At 57.8% G+C, this 21565-nt stretch overlaps 1 protein-coding gene across 14 annotated transcripts in view; it reads right to left on the bottom strand.

Annotated features, from left to right (window-relative positions):
- Positions 1-313: 313 nt before the first annotated feature.
- Positions 314-21565, bottom strand: part of TMLHE (trimethyllysine hydroxylase, epsilon) — a 35480-nt gene continuing 14228 nt past the window's right edge. For 3 of the 14 annotated variants that reach the window (XM_054213971.1, XM_054213973.1, XM_054213972.1), the window contains 2 exons: positions 18139-21405; positions 16805-17043 (listed from right to left, as the gene is read on the bottom strand). In XM_054213971.1, coding sequence (XP_054069946.1) covers positions 21274-21405 — 132 coding nt within the window. In that variant the 3' untranslated portion in view covers positions 16805-17043; positions 18139-21273. The other 11 variants (XM_054213961.1, XM_054213962.1, XM_054213963.1 and 8 more) reach the window with 11 other exon arrangements.

Raw genomic sequence — 21565 nt, 5'->3', positions numbered from 1 at the left:
ATCCACCACAGAAGTGCAGAGTTTCAACAGCACGAAGCGAAAAATGCAGTTTTTCTGTTGGTGTATCGGCCAGCATCGAGGGCTCATCCTTTTGTAGCATCCGTTTATTATTAGTGACGAAGCCCCATGTTTCGGTACACACTACCCGGCTTTCCGTGGAACCCGGAGGGAAACAAAATCGATTTATGCCCTCACTGAACTTTAAAGATGCCTGAAAATGCCGGTGCTGCTGGGGGAGACGTGGCCTTTTAATTTTAAGCTAGAATTACACAGCTCAGCTTCCTTCCACCCATGCATACAGTCCTGAGGAAACGGCATTACGTGCCAGGACACCCACTGCAGAGAAAGCCCCATCTCCTCGTGCTTCAAAGGGACATTGCAAACCGACAGCAGAGGAACCTGCTGCCCCGGGATCTCGAGGTCAAGCAAGTTTCATTGTAGGAAGAGTCTGCTCAACAATTACTTGCCAAATTTATAAAAATAAGGACAACTTTTCAGGTCAAAGGGTCTTATAGCCTTTTAATATGACAAGACTATTGGTAGTGAATGGGGGACACACAATGAAAATCCATGTAATGCTCTCCGTTACCCCTCAAGCGAAGGCGAGTCCATGGAAGCAAGCTTCCCAGGGACGAGCTGTTGGCTTGCCTTTGCCTTAGGCATCTTTCTCCTACGCCGGGTGTCTTTGTACTCTTACAAAGTCTCAAGGAGACACTAAAACCAGCTCACCCCTCGAATTCCAGAGAGTCTGCAGTTCGAGTCAAACTAATGCATTTCTGTGTGCCGTGGCTCCAAATCCCTCACGGCCCGGGCTCAGGAGGGGGAGCGCCCAGGGTGCAGCATCAGCGACAAAAACATCCTCTTCGCTTTGGGGCACGACTGCCTTCCGCAAAGCTCCCGCTTGAGGCAGCTCCCACAGTCAAACCAGGAGATGGTAGAGCCCCGTGTCCAGTGCTGGTGGCCCAGGCTCGGTTATGGATGTGTACACGACCTCCGATGGCGGTCTGGGCTGTGGCTCTTCAAACCTGTCTCCAATTCTGGCATAAATGGTTGCCATGTCCCTCGCCGCAGTGCTTCCCATGTGGGGCTCCTCCACACTGGAGACCTAGAGAAGTACAAAGGAAACACCGAAGATGAGGGCCTTCTCCAGAGGCTGCCTTGGGACCAGGAGGGGTCCAGAGCTGCCAACTGGCTGCACGCAAGGAGGAGATGGCAGAGGCAGGAGCTACATAAAGTCCAGAGAGCTTTACCCGGGGTATCGGTGGGGGAACATTGGGCCCCGCTCCCCCACCCCATGGATGCAAAACTGGCTCAGCCCACCAGGTAGGAAACAGGGATGAAAACCTTGGCTGAAGTTTTGTCGTGGTTTCCAGACCAGAGAGCACAGGGTGGGGAACCTACCCTCGACCTTGGCTATTTTCACCAGAAAAAACAAAATCACAAAACCTTCTTTGCCCTCTTTGTGTGGAAACAACTGTAGGCTGGTAGGATCTGCAAGACGTGCTCTCGGGAGCACTCTGGTACTTATGGGACACCTGCCACCCCCGCGGAGACATCCTCCCCAGCACTACGTGGTGGGCAGAGAAATGACTTGAGCCATCTTGCTCTCGCGTCTCCTACTTACAGAATCATAGAACGGTTTGGGTTGGAAGGGACCTTGAAGATCATCTGCTTCCAACCCCCTGGCCTGGGCAGGGACACCTCCCATGGGACCAGGTTGCTCAAAGCCCCATCTACTTGGGTTTCTGTGCCTCTTTCTCTCTGCTTTATTTATTTTTCACAGGTAAAACCCCGTTGAGTCCCTAGGTCGTCCACACGGGTCCCTGAAGAAGTGCTTTAACGTGGACTCATGGGACGGGGAAGCAGGGAGGGCTGATTATCTGCACATTTCTCTGCATTTTCCTCACTGCTGCTGGCCAAAGCTGCCCCAAGGCTTCCCTGCCGTGAAGGACAGGTTGAGGTTGGTTTGGGGTCTGACAGGGAGGGAGGTGGAGGGAAAGTGTCCAGCTGGGCAAAGGGCAGGCACTTGGCAGCCTTCCCTTACGATAATGAATTAACTTCCTAATTTTATATCCAGCCCCGATTCTTGCAGCTCAGTACATTGTATTCGAGGCAGCGGGAAGCAGGTACCCAGCTGCCTGTGCCCAAGAGCCTTCACATCCCCCCTGTACCTGCTGTTTAGTGATTCTCCTCTTCTTCTGCTGAGCTGCACCTAGGAAAAGGACAGTTTTATTATCCGGCAGACACACTGATGGTCTGCACCTTCCTGTCTCCCAGCGCTGGAGAGCCAGGATTACGCCCTTGGCGCTTTCAAGAGGAGGGTGATATGGATTTTGCCTTTAAGATGGAGATTTCTCTAAGTACTTTCTCTAAGTGCAAGTGAAATCTCCCCCGTGGAAAGACATGAATTTGTTTCCTGACAAAGGCATCCTCAGCAATGAAGGTTTTCAAGGCATCGCTGATGGAAGCCGTGGAGATAGGCACCTTGTTGACTTACTTTAAAGTGGAATCACCCCAGGGTATCTCCCCAGCTGGGGTTTTAAAGTAAGTACAACAGAATAGTCACGGCCACACGTAGAGGATGCATTTCAGAGTCCATGACCTCGTACCTCTTTGGCAGACCAGATACATTGCAGGACCTTGATCCTGGTCTCAGCACCAAAAGGTGTGAGTTCTCCAGAAAACCTTTGCAACAGCCCCGTGCCGTGCTTCTGCTTCGTTAGGCTGCATTACGAACTTGAAATGCGTTCAGCAGCTCTTGCGACTGGAAGGAGGTGGCACGTCTGGGAGGTGCTCTTACAGAAGGAACCGTTTTGGTGTGAAGAGCAGAACCCAGGCAACTCCTGGGCCATCCCTCCACTGCCTTCAGCGCCCAAGAGTATGCCTGGGTGGAGGATGGAGCCTGGAAGGGTGAAAAGCAGGAGCAGACCCACTCACCCCGGCGCCGTAGGCAGCAGAAGAGCAGGAACAGCAGAAGGAGGGCGACTGAAGAACAAATTCCAATTGCCCAGTAATAGACGTGCTCTGGCTCCTCGGTGTTCGCTGTTTGAAAGAAAACAGGCGGTGAAGTGTTCTCTAAACAAGCAATTGCAGCAGTTTCACCGCATTTTCCAGAGCGTTCCTGCTGATTACGGCACTCTCCTGGGATCAGCAGGAGGAGCTGGCGGGGCAGCACTGCAGACGCGCGGGCCAAAGGGAATATTGCATTGCAAAAAGCCCACCCCCATCTCCAGCTCGAGTATCGATGAGTTTCCTTTCCTGCGCCTCTGCCTGTGCCGCCGGCACCCACCGTGCCGCGGGGGCTGCCGTGGCTCCGACACCCCCGCACACCGAACAGGTGGCGGAGATCCAGCGGAGGAGGCAAAAACCCAGGGAGGGGATTGGGAATTTACTGGGTGCGAAGCTGGGACTTCAGCCCCGCCGTGTTCGCTGCGGAGAGTGACGAAGCAGGGCAGGGAACAGCGAGAGACAGGGTCAGGGCGAGCGGGGGCGTGAGGCACCTCACTGGGGCTGGGGTCAGGGCAACGAACACCCCGGGCTCCGGCAGGTTAACGAAGGAGCCCGTCCTGCCCGAGGGACCGAGGCTTAACTGACCGCCCTGTGATATACCCGTCCTGCACAGGCGTAAATCGCGATCGTTCGGTGTGTTTTCCTTAGCCCATGAAGGCACAGATTTATCCCTGAGCGCTCTCCCCTCCCCAGTGAGTACCGCGTTTGCTGCGGTGCAGGACCCGGACCCCAGCTGAGGTTTCCCAGCCCCTCTCTGCCCCGTAGCCGTCCGCAGGTGCGAGCGCCAGGCTGGCAGAAGAGCGTTTCTGGTGCAGAGAGACCCAGCTGCACAGGAAGCCCTTGCGCTCTGGTAAAGCTGGCAGTGCGGGACAGGATGGGTTTCCTCTCAAAAGAAGAAGAGAGACCTACAGCACCGTGTAAGACATCCTTGGGACTCCTCCCTTCCCTGGCAGCAGCCCGTCCCTTCGAGAGGTGGGACAATCACCCTCCCGGCGCCCGCTCCTTCCCACGCAGGAGGCCCGGGAAGCGCGGGAGGCTTGGCTGCGGTGGCTGAGCAGGCTCACACTTACCTGGATCTAGACGCTCAGGGGGGAAACACTGCTCGTGCACGGCCAGGGAGATGTGCCGGGTTTGGAATGATGGTCCGAAGGTGACACTGTAAACCCCGCTGTCACTGAGCTTCAGGTGCCGCAGCAGCAGGGAGCCGTTCTCGGCGAAGAGCTCAGCACGGCCACGGTACGTGAGTCTGGGGAAACAGGATGCAGAGCAGTTCCTGGGAGCTCCCCCGGGACCCAGGGAGCAATGAAACACTGCACAGGCGATGATCTTGTCCGAGGAGTTACAGAACGTCCAGTGAATCGACATCGGGAAGCGAGAGGCAGCATCAACCGTGTAGGAGACGGGCAGGAGCACGGACTGCCCCACGGTGCCGTTGAGCGAATCCTGATGGATTTGGACGAGGACAGCCAGGCTTCCCCCTGCCGAGAAGGGGCAGGGGCAGCTCAGCGCCAGCGTCCCCCCCCGCCCCGCCCCGGGGAGAGCAGGGGCTGCCCCGCTGCCCCTTCCCCTCCCCGGCCCCCGGGCGCCCGCAGCCCCCCTCGCCCCCCGCCCGCAGCCCCCCGCGCAGGAGCCGCTTCTCCGCGACACCCAGCTGCCGCAGCCGGATTTTTGGGGGCATTTGTAGGGGACCCGAGCGCTGGCAGTGCCAGGCTCTGCCTCCCCGGGGCTCGCAGCGTGGTCTGAGCTGGCCTGAGAGCCCCAGCCGGGGCTGAGAGATGGCTCCAGACCCCCAACACCCCCCCAGCGCCGTTTGTCCCTTGGCACTTCAGCGCCCTGCACCGCGTCACGGCTGTTGCCCCTCTGCCCATCTGCACGTGAAGCAGCTCTGGGTCCTCCTGCCCCCATGGGAACGGGGGAGGCAAAGGCACAGCCCCCCCCGCTCTTCATTACCGGCGGGTGGATGGAGCAGCTCCGGCCACCACGGCCCTGCCTGGGACTGATGCCAGCGCAGGTCCCCCACGCCACGTGTCGTGGGGACGAGGGTCCTGGGGGCCACCGCTGAGGTGTCACCGCCACCCAGGCAAGGGGCTGCAGCAGCATCACCCTGCCCCGCACCTCTCCGCCGGCTGCTGCTGGCGAGGCTCCCCGTCCCCCACGACCCCCAGCTCAGCCCAGACTCACCCAGGAGCAGCAGGAGGGAGCCGAGGCTCCAGCGGTGCCGGCCGGCCGACATCTCCTCCGGTTGCGGGGGCCAGCGCCGAGCACAGCAGGGGAACCGAAGCGGGAGCTCTGGTCGGTCGGTCACCACGCCTCCGGCACGGGGTCGCACCCACCAGCCTCTGCAGCGAGGCCACCAGTGAGCATCTCCGAGCCGGCGCCTCGGCAGGGGAGGAAGTCGGTGACTCTTCCTCAGTCCCGTGCGCGCCGCAGGGTTCATTTGCGAGCGTGCGAGCCCCGGCTTTCTTCCTGTGCTCGGCAATCGCGGCTCACGGGCGGCTCCGAGTGCCGGTGGTGGGACGCGGGGCAGAGAGGGGGTCCCAGCCAGGGACCAGCCCAGCCTGGCCCCTTGGATTCCCAGGGAAGAGCCGGCTCCGCTCCCCTGCCCTGCTGGTGCTGTCCCTCGCCCAGGGAAAGGGTCTGCAAAGCTCCAGCCAGAGGCGCAAACCCCCAGGTCCAGTGCAGGACGAGGAGCTGCACAAGCCCTCCCTGGGCAGGCAGGGGTGCAGGCAAGCAGGGATGCAGGCAGGCAGGCAAGGATGCAGGCAGGGCTCCAGGCAGGGATGCAGGCAAGCAAGCAAGCAGGCAGGGACGCAGGCAGGCAGGGATGCAGGCACATCCCAGCAGGTAGGCCTACAGGCTGGGATGCAGGCAGGCAGGGATGCAGGTGGGCAGGCAAGCAGGTAGAGACATAGGCAGGGATGCAGGCAGGGATGTGGGCAGGGTGCAGGCAGACAGAGATGCAGGCAGGGGTGCAGCCAGGCCCCGGCAGGCAGGCAGAGTGCAGGCAGGTGGCAGCCTGCAGGAAGGAGAGGAGGGTCCATGGCTGCAGAGAGGCACAAACCCACAGGCAGCAGGTCCAGCGCGGGACTGGGAGCTGCCCAAGCCCTCCCTGGGCAGGCAGGGATGCAGGCCCCAGGGATGCAGGCAGGGATTGCAGGCAGGTCGCAGCAGGCAGGCTCTGGCAGGGCTGCAGGCAGGCTCTGGCAGGCAGGCAGAGATGCAGGCAGGGATGCAGGCAGGTCGCAGCCTGCGGAGAGGAGAGGAGGCTCCACGGCTGCAGAGAGGGAACAGCTTCTCCCCGAGCAGGGCCAGGGGAAGCCCCAACATGGCAGTGGTTGTGCCAGGAAGCTGCTGCGGCTGTGGACGGGGGGACTCGAGCTCGGGAAGGGGGACAGTGAGCTGCCAATGTGGGAAGAAGGGAACAGCTCAGTCCCCGGGAGCCCCCAGCCCCCTGTGTCCCTGTGCCAGCTCCTCGGGGCCGCACTCTTCCGCAGCTCCTGCTGCCCCTGTTAACGATGGCCAGCACCCTGTTAGCTGGGGGGGGAGTGGGGCGGTGGGTGGGGACCCCCTTGCACGCAGCCGCCCCCCCCCAAAGAGACAGCCAGAGCAGAAGCGCAGCCCCCTCCGGCTATTCGAACTCAGTCTTGGTAGCCGCTGTTCCAAGCTGACCACGGCTTGGTGGCCGTGAGAGCAGGATGTGGGCTGCTGCTGGGGGGGCTGGGCTGCAGCGGGGACATGGCTACCAACCTCCGCAGCCCTCCCGGCTGCCACGCCATGGCCAGAGGTGTGTGGGGTCACCCCCTCTGCCCTGGTCGCACGCAGGGAAACGCGAGCATGGATTCCAGCCGAGGCATCCCCAGGTGCCCACTCTTCCGCCCGCAGAGAACCATCAGCAAATCCCCGGCAGAAGCGGCCCCTGGCCCCCGGCAGCCCCGCGCCGAGGCTGCCTCAGCCACCTTGGGCTCGCCAGAAGCTCTGGGGAAGTTCTCTGCCCTCTCGCTCGGCCGCTGGGCCGGCCCAAGGGATGCTGCAGGGGCGGCCCCGGGTTCTGCGGGGAGCAGGCTGTTGGAGGAAGGGTGTTTGCTTGGCTGGGGAGGGGGCACGGAGCGGGGAGGGGGTGTCTGGGTGCGTGGCTGACGACAAGCCGGTCACCGTCCCCTCCCCGGGGTGCGGAGCGGGGCCGGGGCAGGAGGAGCCACACCAGGTGCTGCCGCCGAGGCGTCCGCACCGCGGCTGGCCCTGGGGGCCGTGCCAGGGTGGGCGGCGCTGGCGTGAGACCCCAGCCCCGGTCCCGCCGCCCTGCGGGGACTGAGGGTGGGGGCCGGGCACCCTCCACCCTGCGCCCACGGCGGGGACGGGGCGGCTGCCGCTGCCCGGGGCTGGGCGGGGGGGAAGCGGGGCCAGTCGAGGGGGGTCGCTGGGAGACCGTTCCACGCTGGGGAAATCTCTGCCCGGGCAGCAGGCACCTCCCGGGCACAGGCGCGGGTGCCGAGCGACGGGAGGTGCCGCGGGGCAGAGCACGACGGCTCTGCAGCAGGACCGTCCCCGCGTTCCCCAGCCCCGGGGAGGAGCCGGAGCGGGAGCCACCGGGCAAACGGGGGTGAGGAAAGGGCCGGGTGTATTTCTCCGGCGCAGGCGTTGCCGTCAGGGCGCTGCCCCGAGCGGCGGCACCCCCACGGGGTCCCGCTGCCCGCTGCTCCCCCCCACCTTCCCCCCCTGCTCCTCAGCAGCGCCCGAAGGCGTCGGGACGCGGCGTCGCCCCCCGCGGCGGAGCTGCTCCGGGCTGCGGCCGTCGCTGCCGGCGCCGGGGGTGCGAGACTGAGCGGGGCTCGGTGTTCGACGCCTCCCGGGAGTTTGGCTGTGGGCACAAAGCAGAAGTCACCCCGAAACGCCCGGCTGCAGCAGACCGGGGCCGACCCCGTCCCTCCTCCCACGGCTCCGCTGCGTGTCTCCGGGGGGTCCTGGCCGTGTGACGGGTCTGCTGCCCGGAGCAGCCTCCCCAGAGGTAAATCCCCCCCATGGCGTGGAGCCGGGCTGCCCCATCCCCCGCGGAGGAGCCCGGCAGTTCTGCCCTTCCCGTGGGATGCGAGAGCCCAGGTCACCTCCCCCGGAGAGGAGAGGTGTGCGCTCACCCTGAGCCACGGGAGGTGGAGGAGCAGCTGGAGGAAGAGCAGGATGAAGCAGTAGCAGCCTCCGAAGACATAGCAGGGGATGCGCGGGGCAGTCCCTCCTCCTCCGGCCGGCTCGGTGTCTGTGGAAGGAGAGATGGGCACGCTCCTGGGCACGGTTCGCTGCGGAGCTTTCCCCGTGTGCGAGGCCTGGGGCCGACGTGCTCGGCCTGACGTGGGCCGCTGCCCGCTGACTCCTGCTCCCAGGCCCCGACGCACACCCCACGGTCCCTCCTGCTCTCCATCTCCTGGGCTTCCTGCCTTCCCCAGGGGCCCGCAGGACGTCTCCGTGGGGGTTCGACGCCATCCCCGAGCAGGGCAGAGTAGCTGAGGGCCCTCAACGCCTGCCAGACCCTCCCAGAGCTGGTGTGCGGCGCCATGTCCCTTCCCGAGCGCAGCACAAGCCCTTCCCAGGGGGTGTCCTGAGCTGCCCACCCCCCTGCCTGCCTGCCCGGGGCCTCCTCCTCCTCCTGCCTCTGCTGGGGAGAGGGAGCTCTGCTGCCTGCCCTGCACAGCTGGGAGCGCCCAGGCTGGGAAACGCTTCCCATCCCCTCTGCTCAGCAGGGCAGCAGCAAAGAGGACCCTGACCTGCTCCATCCCACAAAACAAAGCTGCCCATTCTGCCCTGGTAACTGCACCGATGGCAGCCCTGGGCATCAAGGGTTACTCCCTGTGAGATGAGGAACGGGAATATGAACCCCCCATTGCCCCAGAGAAGCCACCCCTGGCCAGGGCCCCCCGAAACGTCCCCTCTCAATGGTGGCGAGAGTGCTGAGATGGGGTGAGGGACAGAAGCAGAGGACGGGGTGGCCAGGCTGGTCCATGACCCTGGCTCCTCTCCCATCTCCAAAGCCCACGGGCAGGAGTTGTGGGGCTCAGGCGCAGGGTTGGACCTTACGCTTACCTGGACGCCCAGGGGGGAAACGCTGCTCATGCACGGCCAGGGAGATGTGCCGGGTTTGGAATGATGGTCTGAAGGTGACACTGTAAACCCCGCTGTCACTGAGCTTCAGGTGCCGCAGCAGCAGGGAGCCGTTCTCGGGGAAGAGCTCAGCACGGCCACGGTACGTGAGTCTGGGGAAACAGGATGCAGAGCAGTTCCTGGGAGCTCCCCCGGGACCCAGGGAGCAATGAAACACTGCACAGGCGATGATCATGTCCAAGGAGTTATGGAACGTCCAGTGAATCGACATCGGGAAGTGAGAGGGAGCATCAACCGTGTAGGAGACGGGCAGGAGCACGGACTGCCCCACGGTGCCGTTGAGCGAATCCTGATGGATTTGGACGAGGACAGCCAGGCTTCCCCCTGCCGAGAAGGGGCAGGGGCAGCTCAGTGCCAGCGTCCCCCCCCGCCTGCCCCGGGGAGAGCAGGGGCTGCCCCGCTGCCCCTTCCCCTCCCCGGCCCCCGGGCGCCCACAGCCCCCCTCGCCCCCCGCCCGCAGCCCCCCGCGCAGGAGCCGCTTCTCCGCGACACCCAGCTGCCGCAGCCAGATTTTTGGGGGCATTTGTGGGGGACCCGAGCGTTGGCAGCGCCGGGCTCTGCCTCCCCGGGGCTCGCAGGGCACTGCCTGGGCTGGGAAACACCAGTCAATCAGCCCGAGAGCTAATTGTTTGTCCCCTGCAGGAAGGGGCACGGCCAGGGCTGGGGCTGGCTCTTGAAATGCCCTCCCAGGGTGGAATTTGTGATTTCCAACCCACATTGTAAACCAGAGAAAGCCTTTCCACATGTATATTAGCATCACATAGATGAAAGCAGAAGAGATCTTCTGCAGTTACATCCGTCCTGCCCTTCTCACCCTTCCTGGGCTGTCCCGAGACGACCAGTGGGGAATCACGCGGTGGTGACACAGCCGTAGCAGCGGGGACACAGCCATAGCAGCGGGGGGGACACAGCCGTAGCAGCGGGGGGGACACAGCCGTAGCAGCGGTGAGCAGAAGCACAGTGAAAGGCCGCGCTGGGTCCAGCAGGACACTGCTCTCTCAGGGGGTGGCTTTGGCAGACGCTTGGCAGCGAGTGTATGAACCACGTTGTTATGCTTCCGCCCAAATTTCTAGCCTTCTGTGGTTCAGGTGAGCACTCCATGGTCACCGTCAGCTCCTTGTCGTATCAGCACAGCATTATCCCAGTCCCAGCTTTCACTTCACAGAACCACAGAGTGGCAGGGGTGGGAAGGGACCTCTGGAGATCATCCCATCCAGCCCCCTGCCAGAGCAGGGTCACCCAGAGCAGGTGGCACAGGAACGCGTCCAGGCGGGTTTGGGATGTCTCCAGAGACGGAGACTCCCCCACTTCTCTGGGCAGCCTGTGCCAGGGCTCTGCCGCCCTCACAGCACAGAAGTTCCTCCTCGTGTTTAGGTGGAACTTCCCATCGTCAATTTTGTGCCCATTCCCTCTTGTCCTGTCCCCGGGCACCACTGAGCAGAGCCTGGCCCCATCCTCCTGACACCCCCCCTTTCAGTATTTATAAGCGTTGATGAGCTCCCCCCTCAGTTGTCTTTTTTCAGCCTGAAAAGACCCAAGTCCCTCAGCCTTTCTTCATCAGAGAGATGTTCCAGCCCCCTCAGCATCTCGGTAGCCCTTTGCTGTCCCCTCTCCAGCAGTTCCCTGTCCCTCTTGAGCCGGGGAGCCCAGAACCGGACACAGCGCTCCAGATGTGTCCTCACCAGCGTCACACACCCCCCGAGTCGCTTTCCGCCGGCCCCCTCCCAGACTCACCGGCGAGCAGCAGGACGGAGCAGAGGGTGCAGCATCCCCGCAGAGAGCTCATGTCTCCCATGCCTTGGAAGTGCAGCGAAAGCAACACTGTAGGAAGTCAAGCATCTGTGCTGACCTCAAAATTTGCATGAAGCAACATGCTCAGTGGTCAGCAGCCTCGGGCCGTCGGCTTTTAACCATTTGAGACCGCCCTGGTGAAGTCCGGCTGCAGGAAGGTGCCTCTGCAATCTCCCTTCAGCTCTAAACGATGACACGCAAGGACCGGGCGGGGGGGTGCAGCCAGCCCGGGGGGCTCGGGGAGGTGCTGGAGGGATGAGGGTACATCAGAAGGTTGGTGTCGAAGCAGGGGGGTGAGCAGGATGGGGGGCAAGGACGTTTCAGGAGGCAGATGGAGGAGCTGCAGAGGATAGCGATGCTCTGGGAAAGAATAGCGGCTTCTGGAGGGCGGGGAAAGTCTATAAGGGTTTGGGAACAAAGGAAAGTTGGAGGATGGCATTTTACTTGATGTTTTTGCCTTTCCCCGAGGCTGCTCTCCTTCCCAAGACACCCTCGAGTCTGTCCCCCATGGCCAAGCCCAGGCAGCGATGAGGCAGAGCTCGTACCCCAGCACAGGCAGGCACTCTCCGTACAGCCGGCTGCCGGCAGATGGGCACGGCCAGCGAGCACCGCTTTTACTGGCACCCCCAGACCCACACACAGCCCCCACGGGAACACGAAGGATGGGAAGGGCCTGATCCTGCTCTCCAGCTGGTGGGGCCGACACTCGCTCGCAGCTCTCACGCTTGGGCACATCACACAAATGGCCGGGACCCGGTTCCTCTCCTGCGCCCAGACCCACCGTCCCTCCTGCAGGTGGTCCCAGACCCCCAGTCTGACACCCAGCCAGGCTGGTCCCGGACCCCCGATCCTGCCCCACAGCCAGGCTGGTCCCACTCCGCTGCGGGGCCAGGGCCAGGCAGGGACTGGGGAGGACACCCACAGAGAAGATAGGTGGGAACTCTCCCTTTTATCCCCCCTCCCCTTTACTTCACTGCACTTGTTCCCCCCGGCCTTGACTCCTCCCAAATAAACAACCCACCCTTCATTGTTTTTCACCCCATTCCTCCCAGTTTTGCTACATCCATACCCCAGTTCAGCATTTCCCATACCACTACCTCAGCTATCTGGTATTCCCGACAAGGCACAGGGCTGTGCAGGACTCGGCTCCCCTGAAGGTCCCCAGCATCCCTCCCCGGCTACCTGGGAACTTTGACCATTTCTTACATTGCAGTAACAATATCCTTGGACTGCACAGATCAGAATTGTTTACTGTCACGATTTTAAAGAGGATTTGTCCTCTAAGGTCTGGCAAAGTGACCGTCACCTTCACGGCTCTGCACCCAGCGAGGGTCACGGCCAAACGGGGGATTTATGAGCTTGAATGTTCGCAGAGAATAAACCCAGAAGTGATGCCGGCACAAAGCACCCAGAGTTTGCGTATCCCAGATTAGGCCGAGGTCTGAGCAAGGACCTTGCTTGACTTGGAAACACTCAAGAACTCATTCTCAGCAACGAATTTGGCCTTATTCCAGCGGTCAGCCACGTATTCCACAGCCATCCCTGTGCCAGAGTCACTTCTTGTTATTACAGCACATTCACGGTCCTGATCCTCTTTCATAAGCTGTAGCTCTGGAAGCTGTGGTTGCTTTTCGTTTTTTTAATATTAAAAAACCCCAAGTATTTGATGGTTACACGAAGTACTCCGCGCAGATACTTCCCCTCTCAGCACCGGAGCAGGGGGTTTAGGCAGCTTTTCTGAAGCCTGTGAAAACTTCAGAACTTCCCTTTAATTAAGGTGGATTTTGTCTCAAAGTTTTCTTGGAGATCTCCTTAGCAGCAGAAGCACAAAGCGTTGTGGCTCTAAGGGCTTCAAGTTTGCCGACAAACCCAGCGCAAGGAGCTTTGAGGGCTGAAGCGAGGGACGGGTGGAAGCTCTGCAGGAGTCTCTCCCTCCCTGAGCTGAAGTGTCCCCCGGCTTGTCAAAGTCCCCCCAACCTCATGAGGTGCATCACAAAATTCGGGTTTGCTCTGCCACCGCCCCGCGACATCCCAGCCCTGAGCACAGCACTCGGCGGCGTCTGTCGCCTCCAGCCTGCTTTGGGCTGGTGGAGGTGACAGTCACGTTGCAGAAGTCCTCACGCGCTTCCAGAAGCCCTTCTCTGCTCCGGTGGTGCCTCGCCATGGGAGGGCACCCGTGTGGGTCAGCTCTGGGGAGAGCAGCCAGGATTTAGGGGCAGATGCCAGCGCTCTGCAGCTGGCCACAGCCACCAACGTTCACCTAAAAAATGTCCTTCGGAAACGGCATTTGCAGCTGCAGCGGATGAGCTCGTCCTCGCCCCCGACACCTCCAGCAGCCTCCCAAGAGGCAGAAGATCCCTTCCTTGGTACTTTTCTGGTGTTGACACAGAAACATCCTGCCTACCCTTCACACCTTCGTACTTGTTGCTAAAAATAAAAGTTTAGTGGCACAGGTGTTGTCTTTAGATGCTTCCTTTGCTCCCGGACCTGCGTGCACGCTCAGCAAATGGTGTCACCCACCACCACCAAGCACCCACTGCAGAAATACCTGAGAAATACCATTTCCATGTGAGCTGCCGACACGTCCCGGCAACCGCGGGACCTGTGCTTTGCTCCGGGGACCACACGCCCACTGTCACGCCACGGCTATTGTAGAGCCGGAGCGATGCCCGGGCAGGAGGTGCCAGTCCCGGGGTGCAGCGTGGGCTCGGCGCCGCAGGACAGCATCGCCTGCCTGCAGGGTGGGAAGCCACTGCCCCACACGACGATGGGGACCTCGCAGGGCGGCGGCAGCAAAGGCAGGAGGAGGCTAACCAGCAAGTGAAAGAACTAGGAATGTAAGAATTCCTCCATCTACAGCAGAGCTCGAGAAACCACACGGTAATAAGGATGTGCAAAGCACCAAGAGTAACGAACAGGGATTAAAAGTGCATAAATGTTAAAAGTATGACCATTTGCAGCAGGGTCCCTGGCACCCCTGAACTGCCAGGCTTCACGGCAGAGCCTGTTGCCCACGGGTGGGCGAGACACGGCCCAGCTCCCACCCCCTCCTTCCTGCCCCGAGTGTGGCCGGTGCCATTGTCACCCCAACTACTGCTGCCCCAACCTGTGTCGCTGGGGGAAAGACACCTGCGTGTGGTGAGGTGACGTGTCTGGCTGGCATTTGCCATCTGACGGTGACGCTGTACCCCCCACGCTGTCGGTGAGCTGTGGTGGGGACCCGTTCTCGGGGAAGAGCTCAGCGCAGCCACATCCAACGCGTCTGTTCTCCCGCAGGGAAACCGCCCCTGCCACTAACACAGAATCACAGACTGATTTGGTTTGGAAAGTTAAAGGCCACCCGGTGCCACCCCCTGCCCTGGGCAGGGACACCTCCCACCAGCCCAGGTTGCTCCAAGCCCCGTCCAACCTGGCCTTGAACCCCTCCAGGGATGGGGCAGCCACAGCTTCTCTGGGCAACCTGGGCCAGGGGCTCACCCCCCTCACAGCCAAGAATTTCTTCCCCAGATCTCACCTAAATCCCCCCTCTTTCAGTTTGAAGCCATCACCCCTCGTCCTGTCACCACATGCCCTACGAACTCATCTTCTGAAGAGTTACACCCACAAAAACCTGTATTCGTGAACATTTGCCACGCGACAAACATCCCCCCCTTCTGATCGGCAACATTTACGTCATTTCTTTAGCACTGACATCCTGCGTAGGTGCTGGGGCATCCCCAACGCAAGCAGCATCTCCGCCAGAAAACACACCGTGCAACATATCTGCGCAGCACCAAAAATGCCCAGTTTTTCCCAGCTTTTGGGGAGGACAAGCGGGAAAGAGTAAAATTGTCTCCTTTCACGTTTAGCCTGGAAACCGCCAGCATATTTGAGATATAACAGTACGTTTTCCTAGCGAGGACCAGCTAATTTTGGGACACAGCAGTTCCCTTCTGGCTTCCTCCTCAAAAACCGCTCTGGGAACAGCGGAAAATCCCCTGCCCGACTATATATCAGAGCGCCCAGCGAGTTATTGCTGCTCACAGAAACAGGCGTCTTTCCCACTCCCAGGACTTACTGTCCATTCGTTTCGTGCACAGAAAACCCCCTTCGCCTCCCTTCCCTTCCCCAGGGAAAGCTTTGAGGCTGATTTTATGGGCCACAATTCATCAACGCACTGTGGGAAAAGCCCTGCCCTGTTATCACCTAATTGCCTTCAAATCCTGTCACCTGGGGCCAAGGTGAAGGACAAGCACTTGTTTACACGATCCAGAAAGATACATGCAGTGGCTGCCAACACGTGGAAAGGACGTAGAAATAAGATGAAAATCTTGTGCAAATCAAGATTAAAGCTGAGAACGGGAGGAAAAAGCTTACGTGCATCCTTCCTCCAGGTGTTTTGCTGCAAACCTGCGGATGCAAAGCCTTGTCAGGGCTGTCCCTCTGCTCCGAGTGGCTTCAGCCTGTCTTTAGGGAGCTCATCCCGGCGGAGCGCCTCAGCTTCTCCGGGTGAGTTAAATTGAAGTCCTCAAGGACGTGGATATATATAATCTTGTCATTCAACATATATCCATTTCTTCCTTCCCTAAATTTACACAGGGAATAGTTTTTCCCCTTCTTGCATGTCTCGGCATGGAGCGTCGCCACCCGTGGCTCCTGTGTGTTACATTAACGTGCCCTTCAGCCAAATCCCAACCTTTAAAAGGAATAACCACTCGCAGATGGAGAGCGGGCAGCACCCAGCAGCGTGTGACGCCCACCAGGACCAACCGCTGCTTTCCCCTGAAAAACCAGTTTTCTGCACAACCACTGTATTAACCGCAGGATTTAGATGCAGGAGAAGGGGTTAACGCCCCGGCTCCCGCGCTCAGCCCCGTGACTTGTGCTTTGTCTTCCACAAGTCTCATTTTTTCCCCCTCTCTTTTAACACTGAAGTCTGACTCGGCAAATGTTGGGAGTGAAACTCCCGCTAGCATTTCACCAGAGCTTAGGTACGCGTATTTAAAATTGTCCTTAACTGGTGCTGGAGGGGGATGGTTTCTTTAAACGTGCAATGTTTTCTCCGAATGTAACTCTGACGTCTGGGAACCTTTATTCCACATCATCTCGTCTGCTTAGCAGCAGCCTTTCACCTCTTGCCTCCTCTTATAGCTTCTGCTTTCCTCCTCTCCAGTGTTTTCAAGCTCAAAATCTTCTTGGAATTCCCCACTGGTATCTCGAGCTCTGCAGAGACCGGATCGCTCTGCCCAGGGGGGGCCAAACAGGCGTTTCTGAACCCCAAAGCTGGTTTTGCCTTAATTTTTTTTTCCCCCCAGTAAAATAATAAAATTCCCCGCCTTTACAATGTTTTGAGGTTTGGCTGTTCTGAGAAACCAAAGTGCTTTTGAGCACCAGGTTTTATGGTGAGCCCTAGTGGCTGTTTTCACAGAAAACTCCTTTTTTTGCCCACTTTTTGCCTCTCTGTGCCGGCAGGCGGGGGGTTCTGCCAGCCCCGTCTCCGCTGTGCCCTTACCCCAAACGCCTCAGAGGTGCTGCAAGGGGTTCATTAACCCCCCGCCAATTATATCTGTCTGTATAATGGGCCGGTGTGAAATATCAGCAGAATAATTAATCACTGGGAAAATCTCGCTCTGGGGCGATAGTCCCCAGACTCCTAGGAGTTTAAGATTTTCCCTTTATTTCATTAAATCTATTGAAGTTATTAGAGTCAGACCTTAGTGATAATTTGCTTCCCTCCCTCATCTAATATTTTTATCGTGGTCACATTCCCCAGGCTCGAAGTGCTACGACAATACAGTTAATGACGAGTAATGAACTGGAAAGGTACTGCCCGTTAGCAGTGCAGCAACATGGTTAATGAATACCCACCTCTGGCTGATGACAAAGGAGATCTTTGAAATTCAAACAGAAAAAGGTGGGGAGAAAAAAGGCACTGGGTAAAATGAGCAGATACGGAGTGTTTGGCTCCCGGGAGAGGCAGTACTCACGCGTCCCTGCTCAAAACTCTCCACTTGAGACGTCTGCGTTGCTGCTCATTATTTAAGGGTTTAGGCAGAGCAGAAGGCACAAGGAGGAGTTTCCAGGAGAGTCTGTTGCTCAGGTTTGCTGCGTGGTCTGCAGATATTAAATACATTTAATATTTCCCATGCCGTCAGCAGCAGCCCGCCCTTCCTGCCCGTCTCCCAGGCGAATCACAAGGGAACGCGCTTGCACCATCTCTCTTTCCTCCAAGCTGCGATAACCTGCCCCGTTAGTTTGTTCCTGCCTCATTTGTCTGTGAACTCCTATTGCCCCATGTCCATAGCAACCCCCTCCTGCCTCTCCGATCCCGACAGCTCTGGTCTGACTACGGTTTTTACTCGAGGCAATAATTATTATATTTTTACTACATACTCCTATATTATTAGTATATATTATATTATTATTACTATATATTACTATAATTAATTATTATAGTACTACATTCTTAGTTAACTTAAAGTACCCTGTTAAAATAGCTTCAATGTTTTCCAGTAGCCAAAAAGGAAAAGAAATGAGGAATAAAGCTAAAAATGCAAATATTTTTCAGTTTAGCTAAGTGCAGAATTAAAACATTCTTTTATATAAAGAAAAGGCTTTTAATCACTACATGTAGATGATAATCAAGGGAAGCATGGCTCAAGCGGTTGCAAGAACAAAACACATAGATTCTTCTCCCTTTTTGGTAGCCTCTCTTGCTACCAAACTCTTCTTTGCTGGGTTGAAAGTGGCCTATTTATTTTTTTGCAAGTCCTGGCTGCACCAGGGGACGGGAGGGGGGGCCACAGGAGGGGACCAGAGGGTGGACACACCAGGAGATGAAAGAGAGCAATCCCGAGACCTGAGCAGAGGGCTTTGGAGCACGCTGGGAGGAAAACACAACACTCTTGGGGCATACTGGAGGAAAAACGGGGGTTCCTGATGCAACCAGCAGGTAGATGGCGGGGGGGTGTGCGTGCTCTGGTTTGGCTGAAGGACTGAGGGCTCTGGGCAGCACCAAAAGCTGAGTGATGGGCTGTACCGCACACCCACGGGGAGCAGAGCGGCCCCAAGGGGATCCCGGGGTGACAAGACACCAACCAGAGGGATGTGGGGGGCACTGGAGGGCAAATGGGGCAGCTCCATTTTTCTCCAGGCACCCTCAGATCACCCCCCCGTGCTCCCTGTGTCCCTCCACATGTCCCCTCTCACCATCTCCATTCCCCTCCCCACCTGTCTCTGGGATGACGGGCACCACCTCCCACAGCTCTTGAAAAACGTCCACAGTCGCACTGGCTTTTGAACAGCAATTCCTGGAGTTCTCAAAAGCAACGGGCACAGCCCGGCAGAAGAAAGGACGGGCATCGCCGCTACAGCCCTAGAGCCTGGCAGGATGGGACTTGGCATTGACTTTTTCATATTAATTTCTTGCATCTTCTGCCATCGTGTGGCCAGTGAAAGAATGAATGACGAGAAGTCAACAGAGATGCATTGGTTTACTGCTCCTCGCGTTTATTCCACCTTTGAAGGGTAATACAGACTTATTCTCAAGTTCATGATTGCTTGAAATACATATTTTGTGAAGCTGACCACTTTATAAATCATTGGTTTGAAGACCTTATTTCTTAGTTTTGGAAAACGTGTTAAACACATAGATTGGATCCCCAGAGCAGTGGGAAGGAGAAGGAAACAGTTCATCATTTATTGGCTGGAAGGATTGAAAAAGCTCGATTACAAAACCTGATCCGGTATCATTACAGCAAACGGAACCTGTTCCATAACACGGCACAACAAAGGCCTGTAGCAGGCAGGCGGCAACTGCCAAGAAGCCCTGTTCCTTCAAACAAAGTTTTGATGCTCACAAGCCCCTTTGGAAGAAGCGGGGAGAGGTGGAGCACGGGATTACACGCAGCCCTCCCCACTCCACATCTTATTGTTGGGGTGGCTGGATTCATTTCAATAATACCTATGAGGGAACGTGGTTCTTTGACATTCACGGTGAACAATTTTCCCCCAAACAGATCACACAATCACCTCGAGGAGTGTTGGCTTGGAGTTGGCTCAGAAGAGGAGGCTGGTGGCTGAAGAGCACAGCCCTTGGCAGAAAGGCACCTGTGTCACGACAACCTGTCACGGATACACCTTGGCCGGTTCTCCCTTGTGCTAGCCAGGGTCCCCCACGCTCCAGCTCAGGGTAGCGGCACATTTTCAGCTTGCAGCTGATAAAGATGGAGGTCCCCTGAGCAGGGGCAGGTAAAGCTGATCTCACTGACTAAGGGAAGGCTTCCACACGAGCTAAGCACTTTTCCCTCATCGCCTGGGGGCACAAGGAGGGAAAAAGAGCTCAGGAAATCCTTAATACCCTCGAATAATTTGAAAGAGAGCTCCACTGCCCAAGGGCATCAAATACCGATCAGGGTCCTTCGTCAACCAACACAGAGACTGTTTTGTGGCACCAGCTCCTGCCCCATGCTCCAGCCCACGGCTTCTCCCAGAAGCACTGGGTGAAACCAAGCCCACAGCACGCGAGCGGGGCTGTGCGAGGGACAGCAAACATAACCGCCGTGGTTTGCTACTTCAACGTGACTAACGAAGATTTGTAAAACTTCGCATCTAAGTTGTACTGGTGTAACCTGCACCTAAGGGCAACCTACAAACGAAACGCCTGACAAAGAGTAACAGAACGTACGCTGCAGGCTGCTCAGGGAATCCACTGGCTCAGCCCAGAGGAAAATTCAGGTTCCTGCCTGTGCCTGAGGCTGCTGTTCACAGGCCCTGGGAGACGTACCCGACAGAAGCCAGCTCACTTCACGCTTGTATTACCTGTGCCACTGCTCCTGCGTCACCTCCTCACACATCCCCTGATCAACAGCTTCCTGCCAAGCCTTCGCTCAGAAACCCCTTTCAACTCCTGATCACCGCAGCGGTGGCTCACCGCAGACGCAAAATACTGTGAGAGACAGCATCAGGCAGCTCAGTCCACATGAAGAGAAGCTTTCAAGGGTGTCTCTTAGCACTGGGATCTATATATTCAGTATTTAGGTTAAACAAAGGCAGCAAGTTTAGCATATACGCATCTGCGCTGCACTTGTACCTTGGACACGAGAACATCTTCCTTGCACAGGAAAGCCGGGAGTGAGAGGGACCAGCCCTGTTTTAAGGTCCAGTCAGAGGAGTGAATGCCGCCGAAGATGTGGAAGAATGAAAAATAAACAAATGCTAAAGTCCCCTCCTGGTTCTAAAATTCCAATGTTTCTAATAATGATAGGATTTGCCTTTGTTCCTTGCACTACGGCCCTTCAATGTGCCAGACTCCGGTCTATCCTGCAGCTGCCAGGAGCTGAAAGGCACCTCTGGATTCATCACCTTCATAGGCAGGAGAATCTGGTCAGGGAAAAAAAGGTCAGCCTCATCGAGCAGCCAGTGTAAAGATGCCCTAACACAAATTCCTTCTTCAGAAAAGGGGAAGGAGCGGGCAGAGTAGGAAATTTGTCAGCAAATACTGCAGCTGCTGCGTCTTTGCCCTTGATACAAGCACAGTGCAACAGGCAGAAAGAACACAAGCATTACGTTACTGGAACTCAGGGAAACGTGAGCAATACATCCCTCGTCTAACACAGTCATCTCTCCTTCCCAACATGCAGATCTTGCTACTTTCCCCATTCCCTCTAACCTAAACCTTTTCAGAAACACCCTAACTACACCAGGTTCTCTTTCCAGGCCATCCCTCAGGCAGCACGGCTCCCATCAGTGACTGTTATGGGGTACACAGTGTATTCAAGAGTAGTCACTGAAACATGCCAACAGCCCTCACTTTGAGTAGTGGCATTTTCATTATATAGGCACCAGAGACTTTCATTTCTCTAGACAGGTTAAAGTCCAGGCTGAGGTGAGACAAGACCCCCACGATTTCCATTCTGCTCTGCTAAAAAAAAAAAATCCAAACCTAGAATGTCCAGCTGACAAAAAGGCTGAACAACAGGGAAAAATACAAAGATTTAAAATCCTGAAGGCACTTGATTGGAGGAGCACTTCACATCAGTAGGTGCTGGAGAACTTCCCGGGGTGCGATTAACCCTGACTCAGCAGAGCTGTGACAGACTGGCTGGCTGGAAAGCCCAGGCTGGGCGCACAGACAGCAAGAGCTGACCATGCTGGAAGGCAGAACACGGTCCCATAAAGCTCCCGTAACCTTTGGCTTCCACCTGCTCCCTCTCCTGAACAGGCTCCGAGAACTGCTTGAAAAGGGTGGAGGTGTCTGAGGTATGTGCAACATCTTCCTCATGGTGAAGCACCCGCACGGCGGTGCTGGAGGTCGGACTGCCTCTCCGCGGAGGGTGCTCTGGGCTAAGCCTGCAGTCCCAGTAAGCGTGCGGTGTTCAGCACGTCATCTCGCGTCAGGTAGCAGCCACAGAGCTGGCGGTACCCTGTGAACGCTTCCCGGCCGTGCAGGACGCGCCAGTTATCTATGAACAGTGCCTGCAGGGGAAGAGGAAAGGTGTCAGAGGAAGGTCAGCCACCGCAGCCAAGGCCAGGACCCTCTGACAGGACAGGTCCCGGAGCCGAAGATCCCTCGAGACTGGAAGAGCAAGTAAGGGTATGGCACAGTGGGCATGACCCTTCCTGTTCAACTCTGTCA

This window comes from Rissa tridactyla, chromosome 9, assembly GCF_028500815.1.
Source record: "Rissa tridactyla isolate bRisTri1 chromosome 9, bRisTri1.patW.cur.20221130, whole genome shotgun sequence".
Lineage (NCBI taxonomy): Eukaryota > Metazoa > Chordata > Aves > Charadriiformes > Laridae > Rissa > Rissa tridactyla.
Note: the sequence above shows the minus strand (reverse complement) of the source record. Positions and strands in the feature narration are given on the sequence as shown.